The 12,935-nt window shown below is 45.9% G+C and overlaps 1 protein-coding gene across 2 annotated transcripts in view; it reads left to right on the top strand.

Moving 5' to 3' along the window:
• RNF123 (ring finger protein 123) overlaps positions 1–12,935 on the top strand; it is a 60,350-nt gene that overhangs the window by 4,933 nt on the left and 42,482 nt on the right. For both annotated transcript variants that reach the window (XM_062585864.1, XM_062585865.1), the window contains 15 exons: positions 1,874–1,953; positions 2,799–2,896; positions 4,138–4,192; positions 4,533–4,618; positions 5,411–5,497; positions 6,017–6,084; positions 6,966–7,091; positions 7,811–7,925; positions 8,770–8,874; positions 9,012–9,137; positions 10,371–10,463; positions 10,666–10,739; positions 11,202–11,319; positions 11,803–11,902; positions 12,381–12,442. In XM_062585864.1, the coding sequence (XP_062441848.1) occupies positions 1,874–1,953; positions 2,799–2,896; positions 4,138–4,192; positions 4,533–4,618; positions 5,411–5,497; positions 6,017–6,084; positions 6,966–7,091; positions 7,811–7,925; positions 8,770–8,874; positions 9,012–9,137; positions 10,371–10,463; positions 10,666–10,739; positions 11,202–11,319; positions 11,803–11,902; positions 12,381–12,442 (1,393 nt within the window). The remainder of the gene's footprint in view (positions 1–1,873; positions 1,954–2,798; positions 2,897–4,137; positions 4,193–4,532; positions 4,619–5,410; positions 5,498–6,016; positions 6,085–6,965; positions 7,092–7,810; positions 7,926–8,769; positions 8,875–9,011; positions 9,138–10,370; positions 10,464–10,665; positions 10,740–11,201; positions 11,320–11,802; positions 11,903–12,380; positions 12,443–12,935) is intronic.

Below are 12,935 nucleotides of genomic sequence, written 5' to 3'. Positions count from 1 at the left end.
ACCAACCACAGTGCAGAGCAGCTGGGGTCACATTCCACAGGCTATACTTAGCTACTGCCAGCTCAAATGTGCACTTAGAGCTGCTAAAAATAGCTCTTGGTGAGCTAAGGGTTTTGTAGAGGGGAGGCAAAGTGGGTCGTATTACTTTGCCACAAGCTCTCCTGCCAGCATACCTTGGAATATTCCATTTGCCCAGTTTGGGTTTTCAATGCTTCTGTGTCTTTGCCCAGTGATTAATGACTTGAAAGCACAGAAGTGATAGTTTGTTAGACTAGTCTTTCTCTCTCTCTCTCTCTTTTTTTTTTCCTCCTTTCTATCTTCCTGGAATTGACTATTTGGTAGAAAGCCCAGAAGCAGCCAAGTAGGTCTTGAAAACAAAATTTCCAATATGGAAGCAAGTTTTATAGTCTGATATCTTGTCTTTGGGGGCCTAAATTCCTGACAGGGGCACTTGCTGCAGTGTCTAGCTGTCTTAAGCTGTTCTCACCTCCCTCTAGAACTTCTCTGTGCTAGCTGTTGATTAAGTTGCTTTGTTGAAGCCAGCACCTGTCACACCAACCCAAATTGCTTCTTTGATTCCCTTTTTTTTTTGCATCTTCACATCCAGCAGGCATTCAGAAGGTCCCTCACCATGGTGTTTTAGGGAAACTTCTAGGCCTGGAGAAGAGAGAAGATTGTTCCACAGATGATTTTAGAAATGGGAAACAGGCATAGGAGTAGCTAGTGACTCTCACAGTAAAGGGAAGTGATGCAATGTAATCTGTATTGTGGCCTGTATCCTTAAATGATTTGAAAAGAGGATGAGTGTGAGGTGGCAAAGTTTTGCTGTTATTATGAAGTTATTTAGAATGACAAGAATGTAGGGTGGCTGTGAGTTAGTGCTTAGATGGTGAAATGGTCAGTGAAACTCAGCGTAGGGAAATGTAAAGTGATGCACTGAAAGAGGAATAGGCCCAACTTTGCACATAAAATGATGGGCCTTGAGCTGATTGTTACTGCTTAGGAGTGAGATTGTGGGAAAATAGAAACTTAAGTCTTTAGTAAGTCATAAAAGAAAACAAATAGAAAGTTAGGAATTCTTAGGAAAGGGATGCAGGACAGAGAAGATCATTGTGCTGCTGAACGAATTAGTGTTTTGTCCGGATCTTGAGTAATGTGTGATTCTGGTCTCGTCAACTTCAAAAGATTATTTTAGAGCTGCAGAAGCCTTGGAGAAGAGTAAGAGCACCTGTTGCAAGTCTGGAATGGCTCCTGTACAAGGAACAGCTAAGTAAACTTAGCCTTTAAAAGAGGTAACTGGTGATGGGGGTGGAGGGCACAATATGAGAAAGATCTCTAAAACAGTGGCCTAGAGGGAGTGCACGAAAGAAGAGACTTCTCCAGTACAAGAAGCATGAAGAGAGAATGTTATTGGCTGTAGTCAGAGAGAAGATGCTGAGCTAGGTCAACCTTTGTCTGACCTACTGCAGCTGCTGGAAGTTCTTCTCATTTGCTATTATAAGGTACTTTAGGAAAAGAACTAATTCTGACTTATGTTGTTGCAGTACAGTGCTGATTGCAGTAAAGTTGTGGTCTGTAGTTGTTAATATGACAGGGTTGTTAGTTTTCTTACTGCCACAATATACTCCTGAGCTGCCTGAAGACCTTAATATTCTTTGTTAACGAGTTTGCTTGCTCACACTGTTTTTTGTCCTTTGTTCATTCGTCACTCTAGCATACTCAGATTAATGACAAGAAACACACACAAACAGAGCTTTCTGCTTCACATCTAGCAGCACAGGACAGTGCTGACTCATGTGAATGGACTGAAAGTCTTTAAAACTTGGAGAACGGAGAGTTTTCAGAAAATCTCCTGTGTATGTTTATTCCCTAGAAAGCATCTGACGTTCCAGAACCTGCAGGAGCACCTTGACCGATTGCTGGCAGAGGAAAACAGCCTTGAAGACAGTCGAGGTAAGAGATATGGAGTGTTTGCCCAGTTTGTGCTTTTTGGTGTACTGCCTTACTGGGAGGACAAGTTGTTTTGTGAAAGGCAGTTTCCTCAGTGAGCATTGTTCTGCCCTTCTGTGCTCTCATTTATTGTTTCTGTAAATCCTGCCTACTCATCAGTTATCCTTGAAGTAGGTCTACTTGTAGCTGCAAGAGGCATATTTCCAGTCAAGCTGTTGACTGGTTGCTTTCAAAACAATTTGGGGGCAAAAATTGGAGCTATTTTACTGGTCATGATGGGCTAAGCCCTTACTGTGACCAGTTGTAGAATACTATTCTTGCAGGGAAAGGCAGAGGCTTGTTGACGGTTCCTGTGATCTGCTTCTTCTGTGGGTGTTTCTTTTGGGCCTTAGGTTGTTACCTGTATTCTTGCTCACATCTCTTCCTCTTTGAGTTAGGATGTGGCAGAATGCAATCTGGCTCTTCTTCTAAAAAGAAGACTTTTTTCTTGCTGCCTGCTATCAGAGCCTGGCTTGTTATGTGATACATTGGCCCAATATCTGGCTCAGAGTTTACTTCGGCCTTTGAGCTTTGCAGGACTGAATTTTTCCGGTGATGTGGAAAACTTAACATATGACCTGACTGCTGTATAACTAAGACCTTACGTGTTGCTGTGAAAACTTCCTTTTGAATCTCTCTTGTGTCTCCTTTCCTGAGGTTCCTGTGGTCTGTGGGTAACATTATTTTAGTCCTCTACCGCTGTAGTAGAATTCAGGTGCTGTTGTGGTCTGGCTGGTGGCACTCATCAGGTGTACTGTTAAATCCTGCACAACTTTCCCTAACAAGTTTTCCTGCAACTCTTCTTTCAGATCAGGTAGCAGAGGGCCGGCTTGGTCCCTCTACTGTGGTGTTGGACCACACAAGCGGTTTTGAGGGGCTCCTGCTGGTTGATGATGACTTACTCGGGGTGAGTGTGATGCTGATGCAGTAGGAAATGGTCGTGTGGGACTAAAAGAACTTTGGGCTTCTCAGTTTGTTCTTCATACCAGATCCCTGTCATTGACTTTGGAGCAAGTTGTTTAATGGAGTGTACCCAGGAAGCTGAGGGCTCCTGGAAGACACGGGCTCTCCCATGGGAACAGGTCTAGCAGTACCTCTTAGTCTCAACAAGCTCTGAGTGGAGCTGTGAGAACAGGGGAGTGTTCACTGGACCTGCAGCTCACTGAAGAGCTTGGCTAAGTAGGGGAAGGAACAGCAGCCAGCTTTCTAGTGCCTCCCTTCAGCAGACTGCCTATTCCTTCCTTCCTTCCAGTCTTCTTTCACAGTGGTGAGAGGCTGAGGATGAGGCCAAGCATCACTGCTATTTTGACATGTTCCTTTCTCCTTCCTTTCTATTGAATTTCCTCCTTGCTCCTTAGCTTTTGTTCCTCCTAAAGAGAAACAGTATCAATACAAGAATCCTTTCCTACTTCAGCAATTTCTGCATTTCTTTCCACCCTCAGTGAGCCCATATTGTGCTTTAATCCACATGTCCTTCTCTCCTCTGCAGAGAAGAGTGCTCTGATCTTCCATTTCCCTTTGAGCACACACTATTGCTTTTCTTGGTAGTAGCTGGAACTTACTCCCATGTCAGATCAGACTGGCTTGCCTGTGAATTCACCATTGCTACCTTCATCTCTTCCTCATGGTCTGTCCTAAGATTGGGAAAATCAGGAGCTAACTGTGTATCTGTGCAGTGTGTTAAGTACCTACTTGTCCTGGGCTTTATAGTCTGGACATACTGAATATATAATTTTGTTTCAACTTAGGTCTGAGATTCAGCTATCTTTCCTGAATAATCGTTATTTTTGTATGCTGTCACAATTCCCTGGGAACCTGTGTATTACCATGTGGCCCTTGTACTTCTGCTGTGCTGCAATGTTTCACTGGGATTTATCTATGATTTACAGTTCATAGATGAACTGCTGGGAGAACCTTGGATGGTTCCTCAGGCCCTGCTGGCCCTACTTGCTGCTGCTGAGATGAGGAAGCCTCTTCCCTGTGCTGTGCTCTGTGAATAGTTCTTCATTCTGTCATGTTTTTTTTGTTGTTGTTTTTTTTTGTTGTTGTTTTTTTTTTTTTTGAGGCCTAGGATGGAGGGAATGGGTAGGGCTGGGCAAAGTTGCCAGTTTTGTCTACCTTTAAAAAATCTTTTGTTTGTTGGTCCAGGTGATTGGCCACAGTAACTTCGGCTCCATCAGGGCCACTACATGCGTGTATAAAGGTAAGCAGATAAGCAGATGATGCTTTGAGAAAAAGACTCGAGAAAGCATGTGTGGAGAATTACACCACCAGAGAGCTCAGGAAATCTTAAATGTGCTATAGTTCCAGATCTGTGTCCTCTTTTCCCCCAATTCATCCACTATCTTTTCCAGGAAGTTGGAAGGACAGAGGATTGTGTGATGAGTGCAGAGTGCAGAGGTTGGGAGGGGAATGCCAGGGAATTCTCAAAACTCCTTTGTATGTCACCTTCTTTTCTGTGGGGACAGTGGCAGACGCTGCTTCTCTTAACTGTGGGCTAAGTGGCATAGATTTAGTGTGTGGCACCTCTCTTCCATTTCTAGGGAAATGGATCTACGAGGTGCTCATCTCCTCCCAGGGGCTCATGCAGATTGGCTGGTGTACGCTCAGCTGCAGATTTAACCAGGAGGTATTGTAACTGCTGCACACAGCACATGGCTACTCTGTGCTCCTCCACTGCTTATTAGGTCAGTATGGAGCACCATATCAGCACCGTGCTCCTGACCTACTGTATTCTGCACCCACCATATGCAGTAGAAATGCCAGGTCTGCTGCTAACAGATCTGTACTAGACTCTCTGGTCTGTGTTCACAGGCTGGTGCCTAGTGTGAACATCATGCACATTCGGTGTGTTGCTGTGCTTTTGCTGCACGTAGCCACTGCTGCATTTATATGTTGCTTTTTGGCTGGCATCTTCTCCAGAGAGCATGCAGATCTGCAACGCTGGCAGCTTGTCTAAGGGTGACCCTCAGCAGCCGGTGTTGCGGAGCTTTTTGTCTAGAAGAGGCAGGCCCAGTTCAAATCTTCCCAGGCACTGGATGGGATATTTGATTTATTTATTCATATTTGTTGTGATTAAGGCCTTTCAGCTGCAGAGTTTCACTAACTTGCCACTCTCCCTGCTTGAGAGGGGAGATGATGGCAACCTGGAGGGCTGCTTTGACAGAAGTTGGAAATGAAGTATGCCAGCATTCTTCTGACCCAGTAATAAATAGGGAATGGTGCATTTCTCTGATGCAAAAATCGTAGGCTGTTGTTTTCATTCTTAGAATAAGGGCTTTGCCCAGGCAGAGCACAAGTGCAGTTGATTGCTCTTCCTGTTTGCTGCTCCTCCTGTGAAGCTGCTTTCTGCAGTGATAGGGATCCTCTGTGGCTCTGTGCTTGGTCAAGTCTGACTCTCCTCTTTTATACTTTGGTGCAGGAAGGAGTCGGAGATACACCAGATTCCTATGCTTACGATGGAAACAGGGTGCGCAAGTGGAACGTGACTACTACCAACTATGGCAAAGTGAGTAATCATCCAGGGAAGAGAGGGATCGGTATATAGTGAAGAGAAGAAAACAGGTAGCTCCTTTCACTCACTGGCTTCTGCTGGGTGCTGTGAAATACCCTTGAACTGTTCAGTCTGCTTCAATTCTGTTGGGAAGGCTACATGCCAGCACCGATTTGTACCAAACAGGTTCTGGACATGCTCTGTGGGTGCTTTGTTTAGCAGCCCTAGCAGACTGATTGTCAGCACAGTGCTGCTCTTCATCTCTGGAATGCTTAGGTTCTTTGTAGCACATCAGAGGATGGTGCAGTGTTGAGGCAAATGTAAGTCTGATCCTGATGCTGGAGGGAAGAACAGCCCAACTAGTGACTTATGTACAGCTCTCAGAAGTGCCAGAAAACACTACATGAGCTGCTGTGAGAAGGAGCTGTCCCTCCTTCCACCCTAAATCACAAAAGGGTAGCTGGATTGCAGTCTTTCTTCCGGTATGGAAACAATCTGTATAAATGTCTAACCTTTTTTCTCCTTTTCCTGCAGTCTTGGGCAGCAGGTGACATCGTCAGCTGTCTGATAGACCTTGATGAGGGCACCATTGCTTTCTGCTTGTAAGCAACTTTGCCTAGTTCCCTGCTGTGCTGATGGCTGTCTGTAATATAAAGGTTTCCTCACTACTCAGCAGGTTGCTGGGCCCTACTTTTGCCCTCTCCCCTTTTAATTCCTTTAGTTCCAGTCTTTGGTTATCTAGTTTGTGTTCAGAAGCGATGTAAAAGGGCTGCTGAGTCTCCTAAGTTCAGGTGAGAACAGTTGCTTGAGCTGCTAAGTTTGTGTAGTTTCCTAGGATTTTGGAAGGGAGGGCATCTCCCGTGATTCTGATACCACAGTTCACTGAGCCACATTGATTGCTTTGGTGGACAGTGTAGGCTTTGCCTGTCCTAGACGCACTGAGAGTTGTGGAATGGCTGATAAATCTCCAGCCTATATCTCCAGTGCACAGTGAGCAGCAGCCAGCCTAAATAAGAATTGGTTTTGGACCCTAAACCGCAGCCTGAAATAAGTCATCCTGAGTTAAAAGCTGTCAGATGCTTGTTAGCATCTTTTAGAGAAGAGTAGACTGAGAACTATATCCTTCTATTTCCATTGACCTCAAACAGATTAAGCCAAAAATGTCACCTGTCTTTAAAACAACCTACTGGTCAGGTATCTCTTAAGGATCTGGGTTGCCTTTGGAGCTGAATGGGGGTCTGCATACTCTGTAGACTCCAGAGCCTTCCTGTGCCATCATATAAAAATGTACTTCCAGGGAACTTGCTCAGCAAAGCTGAGATGTTTACTTATGTGCCAGGTCAAGGGTGAGGAGAGGCATGACTGGCTGATGTATCCTTGTTGGCAGGCTGCTGGGAGGGGAACAGAAAAATAGCTGAATTACCCAGCTGACCTCCAAACCCTCCTAGTGTGGCTAACATCTGGTGGTTTTTCCTTCTTTCAGGAATGGCATATCTCTGGGAACAGCTTTTGATAGTATCACAAGGGGTGCTGGAATGGCTTACTTCCCTGCCATCAGTCTCTCGTTCAAAGAGTCCGTTGCTTTTAACTTCGGCAGCCGTCCACTCCGATATCCTTTGGCTGCAGGGAGAGAAGGTTTGAAGGGGAAAGAGCTGGTCCTGAGACCATCCTTGGAAACTGTAGAATATACATACCTGAGTGCACTCCCTTCTCTTGGCACTTTTGCTCAAGGTAGGATCAAAGAGAGAAATCAGACATCCCTCAGCTGGAGCAGAACTGCAAGACACATGAACAGCGTTGTCAATCCCTGACAGTTTCTGAAATGAGATTTACTTTCTGCTCTGAAGCAACAGCTAATGCAGTAGCAGAGGGCTGCCTGTTCCCAGGCACTTAGATCCTGCCAAGATCTCTTGTCTCCTAATGCAGCTGTACTTCTAAGCATTGTGACCTGAGGTCTGTTCTGCCTCCCAGCCACACAGGACCTCTGACATGGCAGGAGCATTGCCTGCTGCTTTCTTATGCAAAAGCTGAGATGTGCACCTGCTATCAGAGAAGTCCTGAATGTGCCTGTTGATTAGCTGTAGTGGAGACTTCTGTCAGTGTTTCTGATGAGAGCACAAGTGTGCTCTGAAATATTTACTGCTTGCAATATTGAAAAAGTGGGGAAAAGAACCTGTGGCTTGTCAGCCATTTGGAAATGTACTGTGGTGTGAATTGTGACCAAGGCACACATGAGTAAAAAGTAAAGTAGGGGTATGCTCCTTTTCTTGCATGAACAGAGGAAGACCTGAAACGATCAGATTGCATTTTACCTTAACACTTGCCTACCTATCCAGTGGAAGGCTACCGCCCTTTGCAAGATCCTCCTGTTGCAGACCTAGTGAAGGCTCGCAAGCTGTTAGGCTACCTGAAGAATGTGATCCATACTGGGATAGATGTGACGGTAGGCTAGTGTTACTGGGCAGGTCTGTGACACACTGTGCTGGGAAACGTGGTTCTGCATTTCTCAGTATGTGCTGGCAGCTCAAATGTTTCCGTACACCTGAGAGTCTAAACACTTGCAATCTTTTGCATGGGGCATGCACGTCCCTGGAGCTCTTCAGCCTGCAAGGTGGGATTCCTAATAGTTCCATCGTGAGGGTTAGATCAGATTATATTGCAATTTGTTGTTCTCAGTGCTGTAAAGCTTCTTTTCTGGTGTGCAAGGGGTCGTGTTTGTTAGGGCCAGAACTGCTAGATTTGATTTTGCTGCCATGCAAGAAACTCATCTATAGCCTGAACTTTTTGCTGGGTATCCTGGTACTGTGATGTGTGGTCACATTCTGGCAGGTCTACCTTGAAAACTGTTTTGCCCATAGCATTGCCCACTAAGAAATATGGGTTTTTTTCCACTACAATGAAAGATGGAATGATTATACCCACAGCATAGGGAGTGCCATCTGCTATGGTCAAGGTTTGAGTGGAAGCCTGGTTTGCATGGTGTTTGCTGCTCTACAAGGACTCACATCTACAATAATCTTTTGCACTCAAGCCATTTTAGAAAAACAGATCATTGAGGTGTGTGCATGAGACTGATACTAACTGACATTTGGACTGAGCTAGAGCTCTCCAGAAGCGTGGACCTGGCTTCTTTGCTGTCCTAAACTCCCACGTTCAAGCTTTGTAGTATAATCAGGCGTAAGATAGCAAACAGTGGCTGCTTCGGGCCTCTAGTTCATTCAGTCATTGGCATTTGGGTGCAGTGGGCTGGATCTAAGCCATGTGTTTCTCTGGGTCTGTCATTGCAGGAGGGGAAGCTGGTGGAGAAGGACACATCCATGTGGCAGCTGCAGGGAGAACCCACAGTGCTGATTACATTAGCCCACATCTTCAATTACTTTGCCCCTCTCATGGTGAGTTTTGCCTGCCCATTGAAAGTTTCTGAAGGTACCTGTTACTGTGCTTATGAGAGGAGGCAACCTTGGCCTCAGCCTTCTCTAGGAAGAGACTGCGCCTTGGAGGACTGTTGACCTGGCTCTCTTGTCTGTAGTGCAAGGTGTACCTCGTGGAAGATGTGCTCATGACCTTCCTGTTGAGTATCCTGGAACAAGGAGGAGCAGTGGAGGCCCATCCCCTTATCCAACAGTTGCTGGACCTCATGTGGCTTCTCATGGAGGTGAGTTGTTAGGGTTCTGGTTCCTCCCCAGGGGTCCCAAGGAGAGCATGGGAAATACTGAGAACAGGAGCCTTCCCTGGTAAATGCTGGTAGCCATCAGCTTCTCTCCTTTCCTGAATGACAAGATCCCTGTATTGTGATAGATCATCATCTCACCTGGATCATCTGGCTGCTGCTCCAAGCCCAGGCAATGAGGACTGAATACAGAGCAGTTTGGTAATGGTGATACTGGGAATTACACTAGCAAGGCATTTTTAAACTTCTCTTACTGCTAAAGAATTGGTGGCATTGAGTTAGTTCCTGCTTCTGTGAACATCAAATTCATCAATGAGTTGTTCCCTTGAACATTGTGCTTGTGTGACTATGGAGGTCTTAGAAGCTGACGTGCTGCAAGAGATGAATCAGGTGTGCAGGACTGGGGTGGAAAAAGGCATCACAGTCTCCCTACTTACAGTGCTGCTGGGGAAAAAAGCCTTCCAGCTTCCTGTGCCTTTTCCTATCCAATCTGAATGATGGGTCACTCCTTCCTTGAATGCTTGTTTGAGCTGGTGTTTGCTAGCCACTGAGGAGCTGTTGTTGCTGATATACTGGGGCTTTTGCACGGAGACAGTCATTGTCAGGAATCTACTTGGTGACTGGGTGTCTGTCCTTTGGGGTGCTAGTTATTGTTCAGTCCTTTGGTAACAGTTAATAGAAGTGGGCAGTGGCCTATCCAGGTATCATGAAAGTTTGACAGAAAAATTTCACACCTGCTCTCCTAGAAGTGAAGGCAAAAACCCCTGACAAGGCTGACTAATTGGAGAGTCAACTCTTCTCTTGCTTGTTAGCTATGAGTTGGAAGAACTGTCTTCTGGTGTCTCTTCATTTACACAGGAGTAACTTGTCTTTCCTTTCTGAGTTAGTTCTGCCGAAATCATGTGTTGGGTAGGTTTGGAGGATATGGGGATGGGGCTGCTTCAACCCAATTGAATTAGACCTGGGACTTTGACTTACTGTAGATGTTTACAGGGTTGATTTTACTAGTGCAGAAGTTTGCTTCCCTGTAGTAGAGTGATAGCACCAACTTCTGCTCAGGCAAAAGTCTCTCCCATGGATTCAAGTGGACAAACACTGTTGGTTTGCAGTGCTTGCCTTTTCAATTCAAAAGTAGATGCTGCATCCTTCCAAGGCTGCAGGCTAGGACTGTTCCTCACTCCTTGCTATTGCTGTTCAGTGTGTTTCTTATGTTCTCAGGAGTACGAAGTGCATGAGTGCCTCAAGCAGCTACTGATGTCCCTGCTGCGGGCTTACAGGTTCTCCCCCATCATCCCAGACCTGGGATTACAAGTAAGTTGCATTTCCAAATCCCCAGGAACCTGTGACTAGCCAGACTTCTGTTGTATGCTGTCTCTTTGTCCAAAGGTAGCTAGTGTTTTGGGCTATCTGCTGTCATTTGATCCATAGATGGCAATTTTGTCATGTTGTACCTATTAGGTGGTTGTGTCTTCATCTGTAGATGGAATCAGTTTTGCTGCTTCTGCTTCCCTAGATTCACTACCTCCGGCTCACCATAGCAGTGTTGAAGCATGAGAAATCCAGGAAGTACCTGCTCAGCAATGTTCTGTATCCTTTCCATCTCCTCTTACGTCACCACATCTTGCCCACAGTAGTGCAGCCAAGGAGACTGCAAGGATCTGCGTGGCCTGAAAGGCAAAATCACCCCATCTTTGAGAGGTCATCTCTTAAGTCTCCTCTGTTTGCTTGCCACCATTTTTTATAATGGCTTGAGGAGGGGAAACTGGTGCCTTATAGGTCATATTCTCCTAACAGGAAGGACTTCATTTCTGCCTGAATGACTTCCCTAATCACCCTATGGCAAAACCACTTTCAGAGCAGTTCAGCTGCCATGCTAGCATTTGGGCAGCTGCTGTAACAACTGCATGGGGCTTCTCCAAGGAGAAGGAATCTCTGGACTTTGTGAAGCTTTGAGTGGTTGTTTGGAATGGGGTCTCTCATTACAGCTGTGAAAATGCACTATGCATGTTCTCCCACATAGCTTCTGTGCTTACTTTAACTTCATCACAGCTTTGATGTACTCCGTTCTGTTGTGTTCTTCTACATTAAGAGCCCGCTGCGTGTGGAGGAGGCTGGTTTGCAGGAGCTCATTCCCACCACATGGTGGCCAAATCGCTTCACCAAGGAGGTGAGTGAAGACAAATCTCCCAGTAGGGAGACTGAAGAAATTTTGTGGCCTGAACAGAGGCATCTGTCCCCATCATTTTCTGGCTGAGGAAGTTGAATGCCCCATGTTTCCGAATGTGTGAGCATTGGTGTACCCTGGAGAGCTCTTTCTGGGTTGCATTCTCTGCATTGTCTTGTCTTAACTTTCCCTTTGTAAGGAAGATTTGGGGTTCATTGCTCAGGACAGGAGATGGGGACAGTTCTGTGTCTGTGGCAGCAGATTTGGAAGTGAACTTCACAGTGTCTCAGAAGCTACGGCTTGACTTGTGCATCCTGAGAAGTTGCCTGCTCCTTGGTTGTCACAAGACCTGGGAAACTGTTTAGGTTTGCTACCAGATGCTACAGCACGCTTGCACATAGTTTTAGTGAATTTCTCTTCCCCCTGAAGTGAGGCATTTTCCCCATGCAGTGATCTCTTGCTAATCAGTGCCTGTCCCTCAACCAGGGCAAGGAGAGTAAGGAAGCAAAGGAGGAAAGTGCTGAAGAGAGACTGAGGCGACGGGCATATGAAAGAGGCTGCCAACGGCTCAAGAAACGCATTGAAGGTCTGTGGGGAGGGAGGGAGATTGCCATTTGCAAAGATCCCATAGCTTTTGTGTGGCAAGAGGGAGCAGCCCATGAGCTGTTTTCAAATCCCCTTCATGACCTGAAGTCCAGATGCGTTCTTGTCACAACAGGCAGTGCTGCAGAGACAGGGGCTCAGCCCATTGTCTGGTAGAGGCATACAAGTGTTGGGACCTGCTGCACAGATCTGTAGCATCCTACAGTGAGACATGAACAAAATCAAAACACTCCTTTAGAGGCATTGCTTATCAGCTATGGATGAATTTGTTGCTATATGGAGGCAGAGAAAATTCTCACAATGATGGGAGTAATGTTCTGTCAGCATCAGTTCTTCCTGGGTAGCTTGCTCTGAGGAAATAGCATTTCTTGTGGGGAAAGAATACCATGTGTGGGATTGATGTGGGTAGATGACCTCTGGTGCTTTTTGTCTAATGGCTGACTGATGTGTCTCAATTTTAGTGGTGGAAGGTCTTCAGGTTCAGATTCTGAAGCTGCTGCTCAACAATAAAGACAGAGGAGGGGTAAGTGATCAGTGCATATTTTAGTAAAGAATCTCCACATCACAGGACTTGTATAGGTTTTTGTGCTTCCCATTAAAGCCTACATGAGCACCAGCTCTGGGACCAGGAGCCACGCTGCATGTTGTGTGTAACACATTCCACAATCTCTGTACAGAAGTGCAGCTGTGGGGCTTGGTCCTCAGGATCAATTCTCAAATTGATCCCTTCAGGCAGGTAGAACTGCAGACTGAGACGCTGAACTCTGTTTAAAGGGAGATCAGATTCTTTACCAGTGCTGGCTGATAATATGAATTGCATCTAGGCCAACACTGGGTCTCTGTTGAACTAAGCAATCACAGTCTGACTACAGTTCATCCTACCCTGACATTTAATACCAATCTCAAAGAGAAATGTCAGTTATGTAGGAGTGTACCCCTACTGAGGAGGTGGAGGGTACATCCAGCTGGGCATAACTGAAGGCCCATTGGCCACAACCAGTAGATCCCAGCAGGAA

Source organism: Rhea pennata, chromosome 12 (assembly GCF_028389875.1).
Source record: "Rhea pennata isolate bPtePen1 chromosome 12, bPtePen1.pri, whole genome shotgun sequence".
Lineage (NCBI taxonomy): Eukaryota > Metazoa > Chordata > Aves > Rheiformes > Rheidae > Rhea > Rhea pennata.
Note: the sequence above shows the minus strand (reverse complement) of the source record. Positions and strands in the feature narration are given on the sequence as shown.